The sequence below is a fragment of the Pelophylax lessonae genome, assembly GCF_965119305.1.
Source record: "Pelophylax lessonae genome assembly, chromosome: 2".
Lineage (NCBI taxonomy): Eukaryota > Metazoa > Chordata > Amphibia > Anura > Ranidae > Pelophylax > Pelophylax lessonae.
The window spans coordinates 129,409,806-129,434,164 of NC_138769.1; the positions used below are offsets into that span (position 1 = coordinate 129,409,806).

The window sequence follows — 24,359 nt, forward strand, 5'->3', positions numbered from 1 at the left end:
GGCTATAGAGCCCTGATCAAAGCATACAAAATAATTTAAAAACTTAGATATGTGTATGTATATATATTATATATAGCATAACAAGCCCTTTATGCATAAATATAGTTAATTAAGAGCAATCACATAGAGAAAAGACAACTGCACAGAAAAAAACAAAAGGAATAGGACATAAACACAGAACATCTTATGTCATACAGGGCAATGTAGCAATACATGGTTTTTTTTTTTTTTAGATAATGTTAGCTCAGAAATTCTTGTTTGCAAAAGATTTATGTCCATCCTGTCATTCAAGCCATGGGGTTTCCTAGTATTGAGGGTATGAATCCACCACACCTCACTTTTTAGGCAGAATACGATGTGTATCTCCTGTGTATTAAAGTTTTTTAATCTTTTCAACGCCAAAAAATGAAAGTGTCAAGATTGTCATAGTGTGATTCTCGGAAATGTTTTGACACATTTGAGATGTTTTTGGCATTTAAATTGATGGTGTCGTTCATAAGGATGCAACTAACGATTATTTTCATTATCGATTAGTTGGCCGATTATTGTTTAGATTAATCAGATAATAATCTTAAAAAAAAAAAAAAAAAGTGTGGTGTATAATTTAGTTAATATGTAATTTAAAAAAAAGGCAATTTATTCCTAAATATCTGTATGCAGTGGTAAATATAAATAACCAACTATATGGTTAGGGAGCAAAATCTCTAATATTTGCTGTCATTTATGCTGGCCATACAAAAACAATGTCTTACTTCAAAAAATGTTTTTATTTTTAGAACGTTTGTTCGATTTTCTGATTGTTAGTGGAGTCAAATCAACATTTGTTTTCGACCACAGTGATGGGAAAATTCAAAGGAGCAGAATAGAACATTTCTTGGGCAAAGACATTTTCACAGTTTATATGGTTTTAGATTAGAATTTACATTCATTTTAAAACTGAATGTTAAAAGCAAGTGAAATTTTCAAATTACATTTTTTCATTCAGCGAATGTACAAATATTTTTAATATGTATATTCTGGTCTGAGAATCGATAAGTGTATGGCCAACCTAAGGCTCGGTTCACCCCTATGCAGTTTGCTTTTGATCCATTTCTGCTGTGCGTTTTGCGTTTTTGCACATGCAATTTTTGCTGCGATTTGCTTTTTTTAATTGTTTATGCTTTTTTTTGGGCAGAATAAAAAATGCAAATCGAGGCAAAAACTCAGTACATGCTTTTCTACAGCTTCTCCATTGAAGGTTATTGAACCAAAAAAGCACCGTTTTGTGTTGCAAAAAGTCCCTGACCCTTTCCAAATATGCGGTGGCTGAATAAAGCTTAGATGTGAATGTGCTTCATAGGAAACCATGTTAAATGAACTGTAATGTGTTTCTGCAAAAAGCACCAAAAAACATAGGTGTGAACCAGGCCTAAGATGTTTAGTAGCAGTAGCATGCTTTTTTTTTTTTTTTTTGTATCACCTGTCATAATGGGGTTAAAAAAACTAAAATTAGCCCTTTATAGTACAAAAAGAGCAGATAATCACTTCTATAAGGGGTTTATTTATACTGTGTATTACTTATTTCATATAGATATAGTAATACACCCAGAAGTAGCATATATGGGCATTTTAACTAGGAGTCAGACATGAAGGATGGAAGGGAGAGCTAAATCTTTTGTATTAAAGTAGTCCTAAAGCTGAGACTTTTTTTTTTTTTCATGGATGTGATCATTCTAAGTATAATGCCCAATACTGGTAAAGGTTTACTTGAAATGTACGGTAACTGTAATGCCTTTAAATGTAATTGTAATGCCTTATATTACCTCCAGTCTATCAGCCTCCATCTTCTCTGGGTTCAGATGCTGATTTTCCCTGCACATAGTCTTTAAAGTGATGTTTTTTTTCTTTTTTTTTTTTTTTTCTACAACAATCATGTTATACTTGCCTGCTCTGTGTAATGGTTTTGCACAGAGCAGCCCTGATCCTCCTCTTCTGGGGTCCCCCACCAACGCCTCTGGCTCCTCCTGCCTTCAGAATGACCCAATAGCAAGCTGCAAAATATAGTATAGAGTGCCCCAATAGCAAGGTAAAAAAAAAGTGAGGCATTTTGGAAGGGAAGAGGAGGCCGTCTCTGCTCCGGAGGCTCACTATGGATATGTCAACACGTCGTGTAGATTACAGTTCCAGGAAGCGTGTAGGCAGTTGCATCAATGGGGAGTAATCTAGCCAAGGTTGCCAGATACGTAAGAATTTTTTGTGTGTGTCAGTATTGCTGTCAATTTCTCGTTCACCAGGGTACTGTGCATCACTTGGTCAAAATTGAGAATCAGGCTTCCGCGCTCTTGTAATTGTATCTTTCGTGGCCAAAAAAATATAGGAACCAAGAGTACGCTCTCGCTTGGTAGCGCCTTCTATCGGTTTGTGTAGAAGTGCCTCCCAGGGGTCTTTTTCGTACATTTTTATGTAGCACTGAATTTACCATGTTAATATACCCTTATCCACAGTCTTTTGACCTTAGGGCATGTCCACCATATGTTTCATGGCTCCTAGATCTGAGCAATCCCCTAAAGCATGTAGAAGGGTAAGTAGGGAGGCATTTCGCAATTCTGGCCAGAGTACAGTACCACCGGGACAAAACTTTAAAGGAGTTTTCTAAAGTTGGAGGAGTACTTCCGCCTAGCAGCACTAGGGCCGTCATTTCAAATCTCAACCACGGCACTACCTGCTTTGAGTTTGCATGTTCTCCCTGTGCCTGCGTGGGTTTCCTGCTGGTACTCCGGTTTCCTCCCACACTCCAAAGACATTCTGGAAGGTTAATTGGCTCCTGTCTAAATTGGCCTTAATATATGTATGTATCAAATTGAGTTGGGGACCTTAAAATGTAAGCTCCCTGAGGGCAGAGACTGATGTGACTGTACAATATATATGTAAAGCACTGCGTAAATTGACAGCGCTGTATAAGTACCTGTAAAAAATAAAATACATTTTCAGTTACCACTGAGTATGATTAGCAAAAAATCTCAAAGTCAGGTCGTAGCAGGGGTGGAAATGGACCTGGGAAGACTATAAATCTCTTGTGGACAAGAGCTGTCTAGACTGGGTATTTTACAAAATATTTATCTCTTAACTCCCTTAGCCAGCCCTACAAGGAAGGTTGATTGTTTATACAGACATTTTATAAATTATTCTGAATGTTCACTTTTACCTGGCTAACATCTGCTTGTATTTTCATAAAATAATTTCTGACTGTATGAGGGATCGGAAATGCTCTTGTGACTCATTTATACCCTGCTGTGATTCCTGCAGCTGACATACAGTTATACACAATTGTGTGGGGACCATGCTGGGACCCAGCCTGGACATTGGTGGGCCAGTACGTGGACCTTCTTACCAAAACTTCTGTGGATCCCAGTGCCCCATTACCATGGTGGGACAAGAGCAGGCTGCTTCTTCATGGACACTTCAGCATGGACATTGAACAGGCTAATCTTCATCAACTGGCCACTGAGGTAAATGGTGGTGCTAATGCATTGCTATGAGGTTATTCTTTATTTTTTGTAGATAAAAGGCTAAGCAAGCCAATCTTTATCAAAACTTATTTAAAAGCCCATAGAATACAATAGATATTGGTACATAGAAACATGAGGTTATTATAGTAAAAGGTCACAGTTGTGATAATCTGTTATTGTAGGACCCGTATAACACAACAGAGAATATGCACTGGGAGTGGAATCGACTCAAGTTTGCTTGGAATCCAGGACAGTTTACCTTCAAAGGAGATCTGGATGTCAATGTACGAACAGCATCTAAGTGAGTGGGGTAAAACTGGTTTACTTGTTTTTCTATCCCATAACTAATAAAATGTGTGTGTGTTAAGACATGGCACCACTGAAACAAGCACGTACTTGGCTAAGGAACTTTAACCACTTCAATACAGAGCACTTCCTTCCCAGGCCAATTTTCAGCTTTCAGTGCTGTCGCACTTTGAATGACAATTGCACGGTCATGTATCACTGTACCCATATGAGATTTTTATGAGACATAGCTTTCTTTTGGTGGTATTTATTCACCACTGAGTTTTTTATTTTTTTCTAAACTAACAAAAAAATGCCAACTTTGACAAAAAAAACCCTTTTCTTTTCTGTTATACACTTTTGCAGATAACTAATTTTTCTTCTTCACTGATGTGCGCTGATGAGGCTGCACTGATTGGCTGCATTGAAGGGCACTGATGAGGCTTCACTGATGGGCACTGATGAGGCTGCACTGATGGGTAATAATGGGCACTGATGAGGCTGCACTGATGGACACTAATATGCTGCTGCACTGATAATCAGGGCACTGATTATTCGTGTGAATGTCTCCTGCAACTGGAAAGCCTGTTATCGGCTTTCCTTGACAGCAGGAAAGGAAATGCCTATGTAATCGGCTCTTTACCCTGATCGGTGATGCGCTCTGCCCCAGGGACACGCACGAGCGGCGTGATGTACAGGATGTCATTTGACATTCAGATAGGATGGCAAAGCACTCACCTGGCCTGTCAATCTTTTGCTATAGGCCGAGCAGTGAAGGTGTTAGCAAAGTTAAAGTGTATGTGAATGTTAACAATTGGTTTCTCTTATTTTCTCTTTTGGTCTGTTAAATTGGAAATTAAGTGTTAAAATTGCACTGGATGACATATCATATGTGCAGGTTCACTTTTTTTTTTTTGTATGATGTGTAACTTTGCTGTATCCTGGACATGTAATAGATGGATATGTACTGTTTGTATTTGCAAATATTTCCCAAAAGAAAATAAAAGTTTTTTGAAGGTCCCATCAGTCCCAGTCTCTGGATCATACATATAGGCAGTATATAAAAATGTATAAATCCATAAACCTCATGTTAATATTTAATATTCCTTAACACCTTCTTGCCTGCCCTGGTGTCTCTTTAAACAGTTCGAAACATCTGGGGGTTGGGATGGATTGGGGAGCATGTGACCACTGTCACAGTGGTCACATGATTGGAAGCTAGTCCCGCCAGCTACCAATCTTTTGCCCTGACTGAGAGTTGTCTGGCAGCTTGGTCTTTGTGCTGAGTGTACACAGTGAGCTTGCTCTAGCTCATGAACATCAGATGGGCAGTGACGCATATGTATGTGGTATGTGTGTTGAAAGGCCCACGTATTTGCCGGTGCATATATGTGTTGGTCAGTCGTAAAGGGGTTAGCATCTTACCAGAAATGAGGCTTCTCATAGGACTGCCAGAATAGGGAGCCAAGTAGACAAGGGAATCCCCCGCCATCCCCCCACACGGGGCAGATGGTGATGTGCCAGTAAGTTTATAGAACATTGAGATGTGTTTATCTTAATATTCTGGCCACGTGATTTCATAACTGCCCAGAACTGTATATGAAAAGAACACTTTTGAATATAAATGGCTCACAATACTGTTTTGTAATGTGTACTGAATCCCCTGCAGGTATGATGACTGCTGTTTCCTTCATCTGCCTGACCTGGTTATGATCTTTGACCTGCAGTGGTTGTGCCATGGGAACCCCCATGATCATCATAATGTAGCACTTCGCACCCCTGACTATGTCGCAGAGTTCTCTTCCATTCAGCCTCATGACTCTTACCGTGCCTTCCGCTCTGAGAACCTCAACCTCTCCATTAAGATGGATCTGTCTCCGTCACATAACGGTGGGTGATATATGCTGTTACTTTACTATTACTAATTTACTGTTAAATAAGGGGAATGAGGCTTGTAGGGAAAATTTTAGCATATCATAAGTAGTTTCTAACCTGGTTCAGATTTTAGTTGTTCTATCTTTGCATTCTACAACTTTGTCTTCAAACTTTGTTATGGTGTACCCCCTTCCTATAGAGTGTACCTAGATTTTAAAGCTTGCCATGGATAGATCGAAAATTGGCCAGTTCAGCAGGGACTGGCCGAATTTCGATTTTGTATGGTGTTATATTGTTAAATATCGATAATTACACCCAAGTGAATATCACTCCATAATAGTGAAAACACAGATTTACCAGCCTTCACCAGCTTTCACCCCCATGCAATGTGCACTCACCAAAAAAATTAAGGCAATAAGGGTGAAGTCAGGAATGTCTGCAGGCTTCAGTGTGTGAAATTCTTCTCAATTTTTCTCACTTTACAGGGTAGAAGTCCATATGTCCCCAAGTACCAAAGGCAATAAACAAAAAGCATGCCTCATAGTGCAGTATTTATTGCAATGGGCATACAATTTGTAACAAATGTGGGAACAACAAAATTTATAATGAAGGTAAACTGAACAGCCACTGAAATATATAGTGAATATTAAAAATGAACAGACACACCATGGGCAGTTTTGATAAAAAGCATAAAACAAAACTTTACTGGACATCAAAATACATAAAGCTAATTACACATTACATTTACCATAAACATTACACAAAATGCCACGACTTAAACATACACTCCTATTCCCAATATCCCAAAATATCAAATAATACTTAGCTCTGGTAGTTGAATGTCAACAGATTACACTGGATAGCTGGAAGAACCGGACAATAACAAATCCTGGCTGCATGCTTGGGAGCCACAGCTCCAAAAAAACAGACTATTTCTCATGCTATGGACTGTTTTTATAGTCTTGTATACCAGAGACCACCCACAGGATGTGATCATTCACAGGTTATTTTGTGAGTGAGGTCATCCACACATGGTTGCACTTCCCTCCACAACCACATGGTCAATTGGATATGCGGCAGCCATCTTTAAATACATGACATCAAAAACTCACTAAACCACCTGTGGGTAAGAGATATTACACATGTATGGGAATATTTGTCATGAATCAGTTAAAAATATCCACAACTGAAACAATCCACCTGTTGATTCCATACATAGGCAATAATTACAATTCATAAATTTCTACTTCTCGTAGGGGCCTAGCTTTCCTTTTCCCAAATCGCCTTTCAGGACAGTACCTGGAGAGAGTGCAGCTTCACCCAATTTCCCAGGAAACACTGCACCCCTCCTTCCACCATTCCTTTAGTTATTGTGTTTCCTCCACCATGGAGTAAGCGCTGCAGGGAACCATTAGGGGGACTGTGTTTTCTCCAGGTGGGAGAAAGGTTAAGCTTACCTCTTTTGTGTTGCTGTGACCATCCCAGCAACCCCCCGGTTGACTGGAAGGGGTTGTTCGGGAGCTGCTGGTTCTTCTAGCTCAGGAGAGCAGTGCCTCGTCTGGATACCCTGCCTGTGTGCCCGGGAGCCGCGGGTTATGGGCTGGTAGGCAGCGAGCCACATCCGGTGACACTCCCCGCATGCCAGTCCCTGCCTGCGAGTGCGCCTGTTCTGGTAGGCAGGACTTCTGTCGGGGGCGTTGCGGCATTGGTTCGGGCCGCTGGAACGCAGGGGTCAGCAGCGCGTCAGTGGTCGGTGCTTCCGTAGGGAAGCCAGGAAGCAGCACATTTTAAATCCTTAGATGTTTTTCTGTCCCATTCCACTGCGATAAGGAGGAGAGGACTGCAGCATCGGCGAAAGCAGGCGCTGCTAGCACCGGCCAGGTCCAGGTAAGAGGGGTACAGTGGTGCCTTCATCTTTACTATTGGCTTTACTTTTGTATTTTCTCTTGTTTCCTCCAGGGGAGCCTGCTCTGTAAGTCTTGTCTCAGCCTTGCAGTATTTTAGCTGGGATTCTGTCTTTTGGTATTTCGCTGGTTAGTGCACAGGGGGGGCCTTCTTTGTCTGTTCACCTTAGGTGTTACATTGTATGCTAGACTGCAAGCCATTAGGTTATTTGGGCTTTCTTGTTTTAATTCCGGTTAAAGCCACAGTTAATTCCAGGTCTCCCTCAGTTTTAAGGAAATGTCCTTCCTGCAAGAACCCCTTGAGAGATACCTGGCCGAAACCGCTGTACAAAACTTGCATAGCAGTTCTTGTCAAAGAGGAATCTTCACAGCAATGTAAAAAATGTGTTTTCATCTGTGAAAGAGTTAATGGATACTTTAAGTTCGGTCCGTTCATTTTTGGTTAAGGTTCCAGCAACACAGACAGACTCCCAGCAGATTACTTTATCTAGCTCCTTGGCATCCACCTCAAAGTCTGCAGAGGCCAGTGACTCGGAGGGAGAAGAGGCAATTACACTTCCTTCCCTCAGCGATACGGAAGAGGAGTTATACATTTATAGAGCATCCAGATACAAATTGTCTTTAGTAGGAAGTAGATGATTTGCTTAGAGCAATCTATACTACTCTCGAGATCCAGGAGGAAAAAATTCAACTATCTGTGCATGACAGAATGTGTCGGGCTGGATGAATCTAAACACAGGGCTTTCCTTATTCACAAGGTTCTGTCAGAAGCAGTTAAAAAAGAATAGAAAGAGCCTGAAAGGCCCCCCTACTTCTCTAAAAACCCTTAGGAGAAGGTTCCCTTTTGAAGATGATGAGACCCCCTGTTTGGAATAAAAGGCCCAGGGTAGACGCAGCCTTTTCTCAAGTTTCTCGCCGCACAGAGTTGGCATTTGAGGATATGGGTGTCTTAAAGGAAGCAATGGACAAGAGGGCAGATTAACTCATTAAGAAGGTGTGGGATTCCACCTCGTCCAGCCTTAAGCCGGCTTTGGCATCCACTGTGGTTGCCAGGAATTTGGTAGTGCTGGTTGGAACAGCTCAAAGGACATGTGGATTCTGGGACAACTAATATTTACTGGAGTCTTTTCCACTATGGTTAAAATCAGTTAAATATATGGCTGATGCTTCTGCAGAATCTATCAAATTGTCTGCAAGATTCGAAGTTCTGGTCAACTTGGCCAGGGGTGCAATTTCGCTTAAGAAGTAGTCTGGTGACTCGTCCTCTAAAATCAAATTGTGCGGTTTGCCTTTTTCTGAGGACTTTTTGTTTGGTCCAGATCTGGAATCAGTCCTGGGCAGAACATTTGATAGCCTTTCCCCCTCTAAAAAGAAACATCCTCTTAAGAAATATTTTCGTGCCATTCCAAACCCCAGGGAAGTAGGGAGCAGGACCAGAAGACCAGGTGGTCCTCCCAGAGAGGGTCAAGGGAAGAAGTCGGGTACTTTTTAGACCCCCGGATCAGTCTACCAAAGGCAAATGACTCCCTCAGAAGATTGATGTTTTTCCTCCCACAATGGGAGCAAGTTTCCTCAAGTGCTTTTGTCAGGAACATCGTGGCTCGAGGGCTACAACCTAAAATTCTCAAACACCCCCAAGCAGGTTCTTTGTCACCCCTCTCCCAAGGGACAAAGAAAAAGCTTCCGCAATGATGTCTCTGTTACAGGAGCTGATGCAGCAGGAAGTTGTTATCCAGGTCCCCAAGGATCAGGAAGGCCTGGGTTTCTACTAACACGTCTTTTTGGTAACGAAACCCTCAGGTAAATATCGGATGATCCTAAACCTAAATATTCTAAACAAATCAATACAGTACAAACCTTTCCGGATGGACACTATCTACTCGGTGACCAAGATTCTGTCCCCAGGGTGTTTCACGACATCCTTGGATCTGAGTGATGCTTATTTAAACATCCCAGTAACCCAGTCCTGCTAAAGGTTTCTCCGGCTTGCTGTCAACTTGGGGGAATTGATTTGGCATCTTCAATCCAGGGCTCTCCCCTTCGGTCTGCCATCTTCCCCCAGAGTGTTCACAAAAGTGATGGCAGAAACACTGGAACCGCTGAGGGGGATCTACATTGTCCCTTATTTGGACGACCTTTTGCTCTTCGCAGACTCCAGAAATCAAATGTTGGCAAACCTCCAGAACACCTGATCCCATCTCGAAAATTTGGGGCGGCTCCTAAATCTGGAAAAGTCAACTTCTAGCACAGGAGATTAGTTTTTTTGAGTTACACCATAAATTCAGTACTTGAAAAGGTCTTTCTCTCTCCAGAAATGATAGTAAAGGTCCAGTCCACAGTGGGACAGATTAACCTCACAATGACGGTTTGGGCAGTTATGGTGGCACTAGGGGTCCTTACCGCTTCCGTACCAGCTGTCCAGTGGGCCAGGCTACACCCTCGCCGTCTCCAGATGGGACATTCTGCAGAAATGGTCACATCTACAGCCCCTAGAGAAACTAATCAAGATTTCCAGCAAGGTGAAGAGAGCTCTCTTGTGGTGGCGAAACCTTGTCAATCTGTCAAAGGGCTTAAATTGGTCTTTTCCCCTAAACAAAAGGCTGACCACGGATGCAAGCGCATGGGGCTGGGGAGCTCATCTAGACGACCATACTGTTCAAGGGTCATGGTCAAAGACAGAAGCCAGGAAGTCATCCAACTGGCAAGAATTGAAGGCCATCTTTCTGGGCATTCTGTCCTTTCAACAAGCTAGACGCCCTTGCTCATCCGTGGGACTTCCCCTTGTGCTACGTGTCCCCCCCCCCCCCCTCCTTCCAGCTGATAACGTTAGTACTCAGGAAGGAGGTTTTGGTTTGCGCCACTTCTAAATTTAACCACGATACCCCCCTGGAACCTTCCGCTCAGGAGGGACCTACTTACGCAGTGAACCCTGCCTAAGTACGTCCCTCCTACTTACGCAGTTTTTATTTTAGAAAACTTTATCGCAAGAATTTTTAAGTATTCGGTTTTTCAAGGCCTTAGCATGAAATAGGCTAATAGCCCTTAAAGTTTTTTCCAAATGGGATTTATCTCTTGTGTTACAAGGATTCACTAAAACTCCATTTGAACCTTTAGAGGAAGCATCTCTGAAGAAATTGGTTCTCAAAATGTTTTTTTCTGGTAGCGATCACATTGGCCCGTAGAATCAGTGAATCAGGCCTTGTCAGTCGCAGATCCTTTTTTAGTTATATTTCCAGACCGAATAATTCTCAGGACAGATCCGGCCTTTCTTCCTAAGATTTCTACATCTTTTCATCGTACTCAGGAAATAGTACTACCTACCTTTTCTTCGGCTCCAGCTAACGCTAAGGAGGAGACCTTCCATACTTTAGAAGTGAGAAGATGTCTATTACATTATCTTTCCGTGACCAAAGATTTCAGGAAATCAAACGCACTCTTCATAATCTTCACGGGATCCCACAAAGGAGAAAAAGCCTCCAAAAGTACTTTAGGAAGGTGGCTTAAGTGCGCAATCAAAAAAGCCTACATAGCTCAGGGAAAGATCCTCCTGAAGGTTTTGCTGCCCATTCTACTAGGTCAGTGGCAGCTTCCTGGGCCGAAAGAGCCAGTGCTTCGCCTGAACAAATCTGCATGGCAGCTAACCTGGTCCAGCTTTTCTACTTTCCTTTCGCACTATAGGCTAGACTTACTGTCAGCTGCAGATCAGGCCTTCGGTAGGAAGGTGCTGCAGGCAATGGTCCTGCCCTAGGGTAAGTTACTCGGTTATCTTCTCCAGGTGCTGTCCTGAAAGGTGATTTGGAAAAACCTTAGTAAGACTTACTAGCGACAGTATTTCTAAGATCCTTTCAGGATAGCAGCCTACTGCCCTCCCTGGGTTTTTTCTAAAATATGACTTAATAGCCTATTATTGTTGTCTATGTGCTCTGTTTTCCAGCATGTCAGAGGCTACTCTATAACAACTGAAGGCATGGTGGAAGAGGAGGGGTTTTAAAGAATGCAGTGCAGTGCGAAATTGGGTGGAGCTGCACTCTTTCCAGGTACTATCTTGAAAGGTTCTTAGAAATACCGTCACCGGTAAGTCTAAGGTTTTCCCTATACATCACACAATTTATAGTTCAAAAAATATGCCTACAACATGCACAAGCTAATTATCTTTAGCATTTACAACGTGTATGCAATAAATATCCTAAACAGTTACTCTACTTCTTATTATGAAGATGGGCTGCTTTCTCCAAAATCCTCAGATCAAGTCTTAAGCGGAGATGTTGTTCCTTTTGTGTTCCAAAAACAACTCTCCTTTGTCTGAACATATGCTTGTTTCAAAAGTCCTAAACACTACCTCCCCATACTTCTTGTTCCCCTGTTTACCACCTCAACCAATCGGACTGGTTTATTTGCATATCAATGGCGGGGGGGCCTAGCTTCTTAACACAGCATCTAACTACCAAAAACATTTGCTTTAAAATCATCAAATATTTATAGCAACACACAATTAAAAACAAACCGGTATAAACTTTTGTGCGGATCCCAAGGGTAGGATGTAAGAGCCAGAATGTCACACCGCCACATCGAAGGTTCGAGTAGTAGTAAGTTTAGCGGCTTCACATATTGTTTTTACATGTATTTTATGCCGGTTTGTGTTTAATTGTATGTCCATTCCAAAAAATACTGCACAATGAGGCATGCTTTTTGTTTATTGCCTTTGGTATTTGGGGACATATGGATGGAGCTCAACCCTGTAAAGTGAGAACGATAGGTAAGAATTTCATACACTAAAGCCTGCAGACATTCCTGACTTCACCCTTGTTGCTTTAAATTAACATTTTTTGGTGAGTGTGCAATGCATGGGGGTGAAAGCTGGTGAAGCCTGGTGATCACTGTTTACACTATTATTTTGCGTAGAGCGATATTTACTTGGGTGTAATTATCAATATTTAACAATTATTACACCATACAAGTTTTTTTTTTTGTGTTGTTTTGTTTTTTTGATACACCTGGACTTTCACTATTAAGGATAGAGGAGATGACACCCCAACTCTACAGAATTGGCATAATCCATGCGTGTTTGCTGCACTTAAGTGTGCAGCCAATGGTTTCCGGTAAGCCTTCAATCCTTATTTTGGCTGAACATTCTCATACATAATAAGATTGGATCACTGGATGATTTGTGTGTTTTGTTTTTTTTTTAAGAATACAGAAGGATTTTTCTGGACTACACATATATAGTTTTTCTTATTTTATTGTATTTTGCATATTTTGTATGTTTATTGATTTGAAGGATTTGGTATATTGCCTTTTGCCAGAAGCTGTATAAGTTTGGTTTAGCTCTCCACAATATTTTCAGTACTTTAACTCAACAATGCTACTGTTCTGTGCAAAGCATGTGTAATCTGATTACTTAATAGAGAAGTACAGCCAAAACTCCTTTGGTTGTACTTCTCCTATGGATCACAGGAGTGCAGTTCCTTTGGCAGTCCTGTGACCTCGTTTTCAGCAGGCAGCGGGCTGAAGTCTGCTCTCTGCTGACATCACAGAGCCAGTCTAGGCTCGGGTAAGATCGCGACCATGGAGTCGGGATCTACCCACATGACTGGACCGGCACCCGGCTCCACCTCTCAGCAAGCCACAGAGAGCCTGAGGCGGCTTCCCCTGGCCCATCCACAGCCTGGCACTCCAGTGAGCGAGGAAGGAGCATAGTGTAACGGACACGGGTATCAGATCCCTGCCCTTCTCACTAACTAGTGACAAAGGACCAGCCAATCTCACACCACGCTGTCACTTGCGTAACAATGCCACTCTCCGCTGCACAAAGATTTTCCAGCTCGCGGGACCACATTCTAGGTGCCAGCAGGCCGAGAGTGATTGTCACTGGGCTGATTAAGCAATTAACCCTTTAACTGCCACCACCCACTTTGGGGAAACTCGTAATTTTAGCAATACCAATTATGATTTTAGAATAATCGTCTAACACACACTGTCACCACAGACAGTTATGTAGGATTTATCTTATACAGTAGCAGTCTTCAAGAGACAGATTTTGTTAGCTTGCATTAAGAGCTTAAGGACAAGGTTAACACTTTTCAAAATATGGTTTTAATAATGAAAAGGTCAAAGTTGGTGAAAATAAAATATTTACAGAAAAAAGGTGTTTCAAAGAAATAGACACATAATTCATCAATAGAAAAATAAGGTAGAATTGAGGAGGAAGGATACTTGCAATCAATGTCCTGGGTGTTATCAGAGTTCAGTCAATGAGCCAGGTGTTATCGGTTCTCAAGCTTGACCGATGTTCCTGATTTGATGGTAAATGAGAACTCTCAACTGGTTAGGTGTCTGCCTTTTTCTCTTGGATCAAAGGGTTGTTGACAGATGCCCCTGACCAATAAAACGGCGTGTCCATGGGCTGTCCTGGGTTTATGACAATATCCGGTCCCTCCTCTACATACAGTTTTAAACCACTATTCATATCTTCAAATATGTAGTGGTTGCATTCTTAAAACTGATAGATTATTGTTGAGCATTGAATTATGCATTCGGGGATACTAAACACAGGGTAGCTCAGATAAACTTGTCTCGCAGGAGGCATCTGACAGCTATCTTCCCTTCTAAATGTGCTAGTGTGGTCATTTATGACCTTAATTCGTTCAGTACGACATTTCTCATCCAAATATATACTTATTATTAATGTCATGTTCCTGTCTGAGTTTATAAATCCTGTGTGGATTTAGGTTTTAAATTGGGCAGAGCTCTCGGATTGCCTGTTAGGATTCTCATTAGTTCTGGGTATCCTTTAGGGCATGGTCATAGTTTTACGATAGGCCTGGACAGCAGAAACAGACTTCCTGCCAGGACTCAATTAGCTGTTTACAGCTCTGCACAGGCCTTAGCACTGGTTTCTGATGTCTTTGAGTTGAGATAACTGCTCTTTTGAAGTGTAAAGCCTATGCATTCCATGAATTAGAGGAGGAGGGAGGGGGTAATCACTGCGCAATGTATAACTGTTCTTCAAGACTGTCATGGCTGACCTAATATAACTAAACAACATGGCCACTTACTACAGCTTTTCGTGTGTCCAGTACGGGATATCATTACACATAGTAGAGAGCAATGACTCCGCTCTGCTCCGGGAGCTGTGAGACCTGAGCGATTGGCGGTATTAGATCGCTCAGTTCTCAGTGTTTAGAGGCGCCGGGGTACACATGCAGCATCTGACCGATGTTGCATCCACCCAGGTAAGTATTATTCTAAATTAAAAAAGGAAGTTCATACTTCTCTTTTAAAAACATTTGTTGATTATGCTACTATATACCCAAAAAGCATAAGGAGTGTTTAAAACAATATATGTTTTACTTTGTCTAGAAGTGTGCCAGCCCCGCATTTTGTTATACAGCAGCACCTTACGGTGGATGCAGAATTTTTGGGCAACTTGGAGCAGTGTAACCCGCCCCATCTGCCGAGGGAAGTTGTTTAATAACCTGAAACCGGGAAAGAAGAAGCTGGGACAGCACTACAAGCAACTCTCATACACTGCCTTGTTTCCACAGCTACAGGTAGGAGAACCCACCACGCAATCGAAGACTGATTTACTGAAAGATTTGAGAATGTTCACACAATAAATTGTGTGAAAATTCTCTTCGGTTATCCAATCACGGGAAAGGTAAATTACTCTTTACTTCATCTGCACATGATTGGATAGTTGCAATGAACATTATGAAAACTAGGGTTGCACCGATACCGTTTTTTTTTTTTTTTTTTTTATTGGCGAGTACCGATGCTTTCAGTTAAGTACTCGCTGATATTGAATACAGATACTTTTGAGTGCGAATGGCGCAAATGGCACTGCTAAGAATGTCATGCAATTTGAACAGGAATGCAGTGTTATTCCTGTCCGGATTACATTCAGTATCCCCCACTGCTCGCGCGCATGTCCGTGTGTGTGTGTGTGTGTATACAAAGGGATTAAAGCACCATCTAGTCAGGTTAAACAATGTTGGATCTCACAGTACATTTCTGGTAGCAAGTCAGGGCCAATGTAGATGCTCGCAGGGCTGGAGGAGATGTTTCGGGACCCCGTGGGTAAAGGGAAGATGTGATGTCAGCTTGGGGGAGGACTAACATTATTTTTTTTTGACTAGATGGCAATTTAATCACACAGTGGGGAATCACATGCGATTAGCGTGCAGTGCGTTTTATACCTATTCATTTTGTATTGAAGCAAATCGCACTGCAAAGTATTGGTATCTCACTCAGATGCTTGGTATCGGCACCGGTGCATCCCTACTGAAAACCTAAATAATTTAATAGAGGTGCCTGTATAAGAAAGTACACAGCTTTGTTTTCTTCTTCTCCAGATCCACTACTGGGCCTCCTTTGCCCAGCAGAGAGGGATCCAAGTGGAGTGTAGTCAAGGCGAAATCTTCACCCGTGGAGTGCAGAGACTCATCCCACAAGGTAAAATTTATTGGAAAGTAACAGATTACTTTCACTACATACTACACAGGTTTTTATAGGAATAATCGCATGAACACAGAATGGCACCCTGCATGTACAAACAAGTATACACTGGGAATGTATGCACCAATTCAGATCCTGCATGCAGTATGGCAGCACATGTGCACAAATGTGATATGATTAAAGGATGTTACATTCGTCCTTAGTATATACGAAAATAGTACGATTTTGTATGTAAGAGGTACCGGCAAGCACTGTGGACACAGTTTTACTTTTGATAGGATCTCCTGCCAGTTCTTATTTTAGTCCTGCCATCCTCATACTTTAGCTGCTCTAAAACATGCTATATGCTAATAAAATATAATGTGACCAGATATGGTGTTGCTGGACAACTGAAAGCGCCATTTACAGTATGTGTTCCTAGGCAAAGCATCTGTATGACAAGTATATAGAAGTTTCAGTCAGCATTGATGGTGGTACATTGGACATGGGTCACCAGGAAATGCAATTTCAACTATTATAGAAAATATATACCACCCATATATTGCACTGACACATTGCACGGCCAGTGCTGTAGTTTAAAAGTTACACAGAAGTAATTTTCCTGTCCTCAGTGTGCAGATACACATTGTACTTGAATGGGTAAATGATCACAGTCTCCTAGTCCCCCTGTCAAAACACAATAGCTCAGCGGGGAGATCTCTGTACTAACATTAGATAGTTGGTACAATGAGCTCCTCCGTGTTTTTTTTTTTTTTGTTCAGACTGGGTTGAATGAAAAAAAACTGATAGCGTGTACTAGGCTTAAGAAGGGAATTCTCTTAAATTTAGGGAGGTGTCCTCCCTCTTCCTGTTGTGTCTTCAGGACAGGAAATGAAAAGAAATCTGCCTAGCAAGATATAGCAAAAAAAAACCTGGTGTCTTTTAACCTGTCCCTACTCTATCCAAATAGGTTTTGACTGGACATGAACTTTAAATTGGTCTCAGTTTTATAAGATCATACCAGTCTGCACTCCGCTGTAGACATTTGTTATTCTTGCTGCTTTTTCCAACGAAGCAGATCATTCTGCTGTCAAATTACAAAGGATCATTATTCGATTTATTATCCTTTTGCAGAAAGTGTGCAGTTATGTCAAAAAGTAAGTACAGTGCAACCCATGGAAATTGTTTTACTTTAACATATTTGAACAGGAAAACATTAGATCTTGATTCAAATAGTGCCTAAAGATAAAGATGATGTATTTGAATAAATAGCACAGCAAAAATTGACACATTTTATCATTTTCGTTATCTAAATTAACAAAAATGCAGATATGGAAAAAATAAGTATGCATCTACATGTATGACCACTTCAAATCCATCAAATTTTAAATCCGGGTTAACAGATTAGGTGCCATTTATTTAGAACCTCCTTAGGGAGTAGGCAGGTGGAAATAGTCTAATTTAAACCATAGACATCTAGAATCTGGTGTTCTTTTGTTATGGACATTTTGTGTCATCATGCCAAGATAAAATAATTTACTCCTAAAGAAAAATGTGAACGCTTATGTGTCTGTAATGGAATTTAAAAAGATCGCCAAATGAGTTAATGTTTAATGAGTTAATGTTTCCACCGTAAGTAAAATCATCCATAAGCAGCATAGCATTCAGACAGCTTCTAATCTGTTCAGAACTGGCCAGTCTACCAAACCTAACCAAAAAGCTGATTGTATGTCACTAAAAGAAGTGTTCAAGAACCCCAAAATTATATTTTGGGGTGTTCAAGTAAGTCTTGAAACAGTTGTGGTCAAAGTGCATGCATTTCCAATCAGAAAACGATTACAACAAATTCAACCTGCATTAAAAGTATGTTACGAAAAAAGCCTTTGCTGTCCAAAAAGAAAATAGATCAAGATTAGTTTGCCATTAATAATCTAGGACAGGGGTCATCAAACTATGGCCCTCCAGTTGTTCAGGAACTACAATTCCCATCATGCCTTGTCATGTCTGAGAATGTCAGAGTTTAACAATGCCTCATGTGATGTGTAGTTCTGCAACAGCTGGAGGGCCGTAGTTTGAGGATCCCTAGGCAAAGACCAGGCCTTCTGGAACAATGTGCTGCAGGCTTATCAATCAAAGAAAGTTGATTGGTCACAGTAACAGTAGACCTGTTTGCTGTAAACTAAAGACAGTATTTCAGAAGACCCTCATACCAACTGTGAATAATGATAGTGGACATGGTATTGTTTGGGGTTGCTTCGCTGCTTCACGAAAGAATGTCTCAAAACGAAGAAATAGAGAGTAAGGAACTGCCCTAACCAAAGCTCTTATTTGATTGCAATGTCAATAATTGTTAAAGAGTGGCGAGCAGTTCTACAAAATGACTACAAGATGTCATTTCTAGAGCATAAGACCAGTTTTTGATATCAAGGGTGTACTTACTTTGTCCACAGTGCACCATTACAGCTATTGATAGTTTTGTTGAATAAATGACTCAAAAGCCAAATATTTATTGTGTTCTTTTTCAAGGATATCACTTTTATCTATAGGTCCTGTTTGAATAAAGTTCTAATGTTAACCAGGTCAAATATGTTGAAAAAGTCAACAATTTTAATGGGGTGTATTTTATTTTTTGAATGACTGTATATCACATTGTTACTTGTACTTGCAGTTACTGGTTAATTGCTGCTTATAGATTACATCTGGTGGTTATCTTGCAAATTGTACAATGCAATACAAAATTCCCCTTCACTAAGTAAGGGGGACGCCTCATCTCTTTCTAATAAGTACACTATACGCAAAAACTTGTGACCATTTACTCCATTGTATCTATGAACTTGGTGTGCCTGGATACTTAGCCACACTCCAAAGTCTAGTAGGAATTTGTCGGTCAGTCTTTTGACTTAAGTAAACCGAAATCTGATTGGCTGCTTTTCGGTACTAAAATGTATTAAATTTTCAGTTCCTATTGAGTATAGTCAAGTGTCTGACCTAGTTTTGAAAGAGATGTACAGGTCTTCTTTTTTTTTTTTTTTGTTAGAATCATGCTTACCTAGGTGGATGCAGCATCAGTCTGATGCGGCATCTGGCGCCTCTAACACTGAGAACCTAGCGATCGAACACCGCCAATCTCTCGGTTCTCACAGCTCCCCGAGCAGAGAGAGGCTGAGCCGGGTGCTGGTCCAGGCATGTGGGTGGATCCAGACTCCATGGTCGCTACCTGCCCAAGCCAAGTCCGCTCTCTGATAAAAAATGGGTCACAGGAGTGCAGAACCAACTGCATTCCTGTGATCCACTGGGTAAGTACAGCCAAACGAGCTGTGCTTAACAAATAATCAATCTGGTTTAGACATAGATCATAGGAAGTAAAGGTTGATAAAATTTCCTGTCACGTTTGATGTTTGAATATAGAACGTGGTATTAATTTGTGTGACTATGTTTCTCTTTTCACTGGTTCTGGCGAATGTGGACATCAATTTCAAACTAAAATGTATGTATTAATTTGTGCTTGATGTTTGTGCATTATTTCACTTCATAGATTTCATTAATCACACATTAGCTGTTCAAGTGATGGTCTGTTTGGGTAAATTGTCTTTGTTTAGAATTGTATGGATTTCATCTACATTTTTTGATTGGTTATAGCTTTTTCAGAGTTCCAGACTATGCAGTTTATCAGCTAAAAATGATTCTTTGTTTCTTTATGAACTGGTTTATATCCGTATCACCTTAGCTGGTACAGTGATGCGTCGCCTCATCTCAGAGTGGAGTGTACCTCAAATGACCAGCAAACTCAACCTCGTCACTGTACATCTCATGGCTTCTACCTGTGATGAGAATGCAGATCACCAGCTTGACAACCTGGTACAGAAAACCCATTTGCTGAGCCTTTCATCACTGAGCTATGACAGACAGGTAAGATTGACTAACAGAATGTGCAACTAATAATATGGTTTGTCTCTCTTAATCAGGGTTTTTGGTGAGAATGCTTCTTTAAACAGTATGTTTAATCGTTGATTTAAAGCAGCTTTCCAGATATGGTAAGAAAATCCACCTCCAACTTGTCATTTGAAGGACACAGGATGTCTTAAACCTTCAAGTTATGTGTCTACTACAGTAGGATTGGACACTGGCAAACAAAAAAAACTAGTTTGCTGATTACCTTTATTCCCCGTTCCCATGGGTTTTGCTGTAGAAGTGGTTAACACTGTGGGACTAAGCACCGAGGTCATGTGGTAGGTGGAGTGTCATGTGTGCGGTCCGCACTTTTTCTCACCTAGGCCTAGCCTCTTTACCTGAGCCTTTACCACCACGCAGTCACAGCATGTCTGATTCTAGACACAGGGCAGCAGTCTCACATTTTCTAAGTCTTCTGGGGCTCCTTACAGAGTGTCTTCTGAATAAAGTTATCATGTGATCCGAGAGACTTTTCTGTCCTCTAAGTCCTCTTTGGCGCCGTCTTGTATGGTTGGCTCATCTTCCCTTTTGACTGAGGTTTTTACTGTGGTCATGCAAGATTTTATGACCCAGATTATCCAGTTATTTGCGGATTTTGATTGCAGAAGCCACAAGCACACTCGCAAACCCTCTCCGGCAGATTGTATATCTGATTTGCCCACAGCTTCCAGAGCATCCAGAGCATTGGTCGCAGAGACTGTATGACTGAGCTGCTCCAGTCCTAGGTTTAGGGTTGGGGGTAAGCTTGCCTCTGAGGAGTCGCAGTCCATTCCTCAATTTTGGCACTTATTGATGGAGTGCACACCACTCTGAAACTAAAGGTTTAGCCTGTTGCTTCCACCAGTGCTGTCCCCAGCCTTGGATGGTTTACGACTACTAAGACCAAGAAGACTTTCCCTTTAAACACGCTTTTCAAATTATTTCTCTGTGGAAATTCAAAACATCCTGATGAACTGTTTGCTTCCCTTAAACAATTATTAGACTTGTATCCTTTCGGTGATGCTTTTGTGCAGAAGTGGTCTGTTCCCACTGTGGACCTGGCAGTGTCCCACTTTAACATGTCTTTTACTATTCTGTTAGAAGATGCATCTGCCTTTTTGGAACCTAAAAACTCGCCCACTTCAATATAAATCACACCCCCTCATTCTCCAACCACACTACTCAACACAACACAGACAGTGAGGTGACATTCTTTGAAATGTAAAGAATGCATATGCAAAATGTTTAGTTCATTCTATGTAGTCTACTTTCATTAAATATTGAATTCTCCCTCCTCTAGGTTTTCGGTTACTGGCTGTGGCTGCTACCTTCACATAAGATCTCTCCCCCTCCAGCCAGAACAGCAGTTAAACATATTGCCCTTACATGCTTTATTTAACCACTTAAATACAGTGCACTTTCACCCCCTTCCTGCCCAGGCCAGTTTTCAGTGCTGTCAGACCTTGAATGACAATTGCTCGGCCATGCAATGCTGTACCCAAACAACGTTTTTACAATTATTTTTTTTTTTTTTTTAGACAGATAGAGCTTTCTTTTGGGGGTATTTAATCACCACTGGGTTTTTATTTTTTGCTAAGAAAAAAAAAATTTTTTTTTAAAAGTTGTTCTTTGTCTGTTATAAAATGTTGTAAAAAAGTAAATTTTTTTTTCACTGATGGGCACTTGTGAGGCAGCACTGATGAGGATACACTGAAATGCAGCACTGATGGGTAGCACTGATGGGTAGCATTGATGGGCGCTAAAAAGGTTGCACTGATTATACAGCTTTGATGGACACTGATAGGCGGCAATGATGGGCACCGAGGGGGTGACACGATGAGGAAGCACTGACAGGCATGACTGATTGGCACTGAAGTGCATCACTGGTGGGCACTGATTGGCACCACTGGTGCGCATCACTGTTGGGCTCCGGTGGGTATTACTGGTAGACACTGGTGGGCATTGCTGATGGGGCTGCACTAATAAATACTGCACTGATTATCCCCCCCCCCCCCCCCCGTCAGCAGAGCCGCTTATCGGTTCCCCTCTACTCAGGGTATGTCAACGTCAATAAAGGAATGCCGAAAGCTGCACTACTGATCGTCGCGGGGGGCACGCACGAGCGGCTTCTTTTGAAGGACATCATATGACGTCCAGTCAGAACAGGCGAGCCACCGCACCGCTGTCATCCTTCAATAGGCCAGGCGGGAAGGTGTTGATCATTACTGAACTTGTAGAGAAATGCCCATAATTATATTTTATATACACTGTATTCTGCTGTAATTCAGTATTAGAATTATTCCTCCTCCTGCAGCTTTAAGATCTTTCTAACATCATTCAGTGCGTGTATGGTAAATGCGAGCACAGTCCTAGATGCACCACAGAAAGCGAGAGCTGCGACATGCTGCTTTACATCAGGTAAACACCGATGGGACAACACCAATTGGCCGCATTGATAGGGCAACACCGATTGGCCGCATTGATAGGGCAACACCGATTGGCCGCATTGATTGGCAGCATTGATAGGCAACACTGATTGCCACTGATAGGCGGCACTGATTGGCAGCACTCATGGCCACTGACTGAGGAAAGGGGGAGTTTCACATGCAGCAGATAGTAAGGCCTGCAAAAGCTGCTCAGTGTATGAAACTATGTCAGGTAATGTAACTGCTTGCAGGTAGGAAATTGGCAAAAAGATCATGTAAAAAAGTTTTTGCCCGGAGTTCTCCTTTAAATGTCTCTCAAACTGATACCATTGGCACAAGCCCTAAACAATCAACACAGACTCTTACTGACTTTAATAACATTGTTTTATAGTAGAGTTATGGAAAAAATGTAGACTTGTATATACAGAACCACATTTCTCCCTTTCACCATGTTTTGCAAACAGGAACTGTCTCCTACTGGTGAAGAGAATGCAATCTACACCCATCGACTGCACCTGGTTGACCTCAGGGCTTCTTGGACAACTCTTAACAGAGACATTGCTTTTGGTCTTTATGATGGCTATAAGAAAGCAGCAGTCCTGAAGCGCAATCTCTCCACAGAGGCCTTGAAAGGACTCAAAATTGATGCCCAGTTGCAGGCGAAGAAGCTGAAACGCAGCTCCTCACGCAACTTTCCTTCTCCGAAGCATGCCATACCACCTGTAGTTACTGGAAGGAGCGAGAGATCTCTATCGGGAGGTAGGAGATGCAACTGGTGTTTTCACAGCAAAATTGCTAGGTTGTCTTTTATGAGTTATTATACAACCCCAATTCCAAAAAAGTTGGGATGCAGTGAAAAATCTACATAAAAACATAATGCAATGATTTGCAAATCTCATAATCCCATATTTTATTCACAATAGAAAATAGAAAACCTATCAAATGTTTAAGGTCCATGTGCACTAGCATAAAAAAAAGCTGCTTCTATAGGAGTTTTGGCTGTAGAGGAAACTAATATTATCTTATGTGTCCGTGCACATTAGGTCGTTTAGAGGACTATTTTAGGCTCAGTGTTTATAAGCAGAATTATTAAAAGAATATTTCAAAATTCACATTTTATTTTGCCTAGAGCACTGGCATTTTTTTAGCCGGTGTGCATGGATCTTTAAGTGAGAAAATTTGCCATTTTAAGAAACAAGGTAATTTTGAAATTGATGGCAACAACATGTCCAAAAAAAGTTGGGATGGGGCAACATAAAGCTGGTAAAGTAAGTGGTGCAAACAAGTAGGTGCTGGAAGAATATTTTGCAAGTAATTAGGTTACTTGGCAACAGGTCAGAAACAAGCTTGCGTATAAAAAGGGAACCTTAGTGAGTCAGTGTCTCAGAAGTAAAAAATGGGCAGTGGTTTACAAATCATCTGGGAAAAACTGCATCTAAAAATTGTTGAACATTTTAGAATAATATTCTGCAACATAAAATTGCAAAGACTTTAAACATATCATCATCTACAGTACATAATATCAAAAAGATCCCAAGAATCAAGAGAAATCTCTGTGTCCAAGGGACAAGCCTGAAAGCAGTATAGGATGCCTGTGATCTTCGAGCCCTCAGATGGCATTGCAATAAAAACAAGAATGAGTCTGTGATGGATATCACTGCATAAGCTCAGGAGTACTTACAACAATCACTGTCTGTGAACACAGCTCACCGTGCTATCCAAAAAATGCAAGTTAAAGCTCTGTCATGCAAATAAGAAGGGTATATCTGAACATGATCCAGAAATGCTGCCATCTTCTCTGGCCAAAGCTCATTTCAAATTGTCTGTTGCAAAGTGGAAAGCTGTTCTGTGATCAGACGAATAGAAATCTTTTTTGGAAATCGTGAACACTAAAGAGGAGAGGGACCTTCATTGTTATCAGCTCTCAGTTCAAAAGCCTACTTCTCTGATGGTATGGGGGTGCGGTAGTGCGTATGGAATAGGCAGCCTGCACATCTATAAAAGGCACCATCAATGCT

The 24,359-nt window shown here is 41.3% G+C and overlaps 1 protein-coding gene across 2 annotated transcripts in view; it reads left to right on the plus strand.

Moving 5' to 3' along the window:
• The window catches only part of BLTP2 (bridge-like lipid transfer protein family member 2), a 213,208-nt gene that overhangs the window by 113,622 nt on the left and 75,227 nt on the right, over nucleotides 1–24,359 (plus strand). Inside the window, exons 18-24 of one of the 2 annotated variants that reach the window (XM_082247020.1) lie at nucleotides 3,286–3,488; nucleotides 3,671–3,789; nucleotides 5,443–5,663; nucleotides 14,912–15,102; nucleotides 15,904–16,003; nucleotides 19,713–19,894; nucleotides 22,806–23,100. In XM_082247020.1, coding sequence (XP_082103146.1) covers nucleotides 3,286–3,488; nucleotides 3,671–3,789; nucleotides 5,443–5,663; nucleotides 14,912–15,102; nucleotides 15,904–16,003; nucleotides 19,713–19,894; nucleotides 22,806–23,100 — 1,311 coding nt within the window. The remainder of the gene's footprint in view (nucleotides 1–3,285; nucleotides 3,489–3,670; nucleotides 3,790–5,442; nucleotides 5,664–14,911; nucleotides 15,103–15,903; nucleotides 16,004–19,712; nucleotides 19,895–22,805; nucleotides 23,101–24,359) is intronic. The other variant, XM_082247021.1, reaches the window with a different exon arrangement.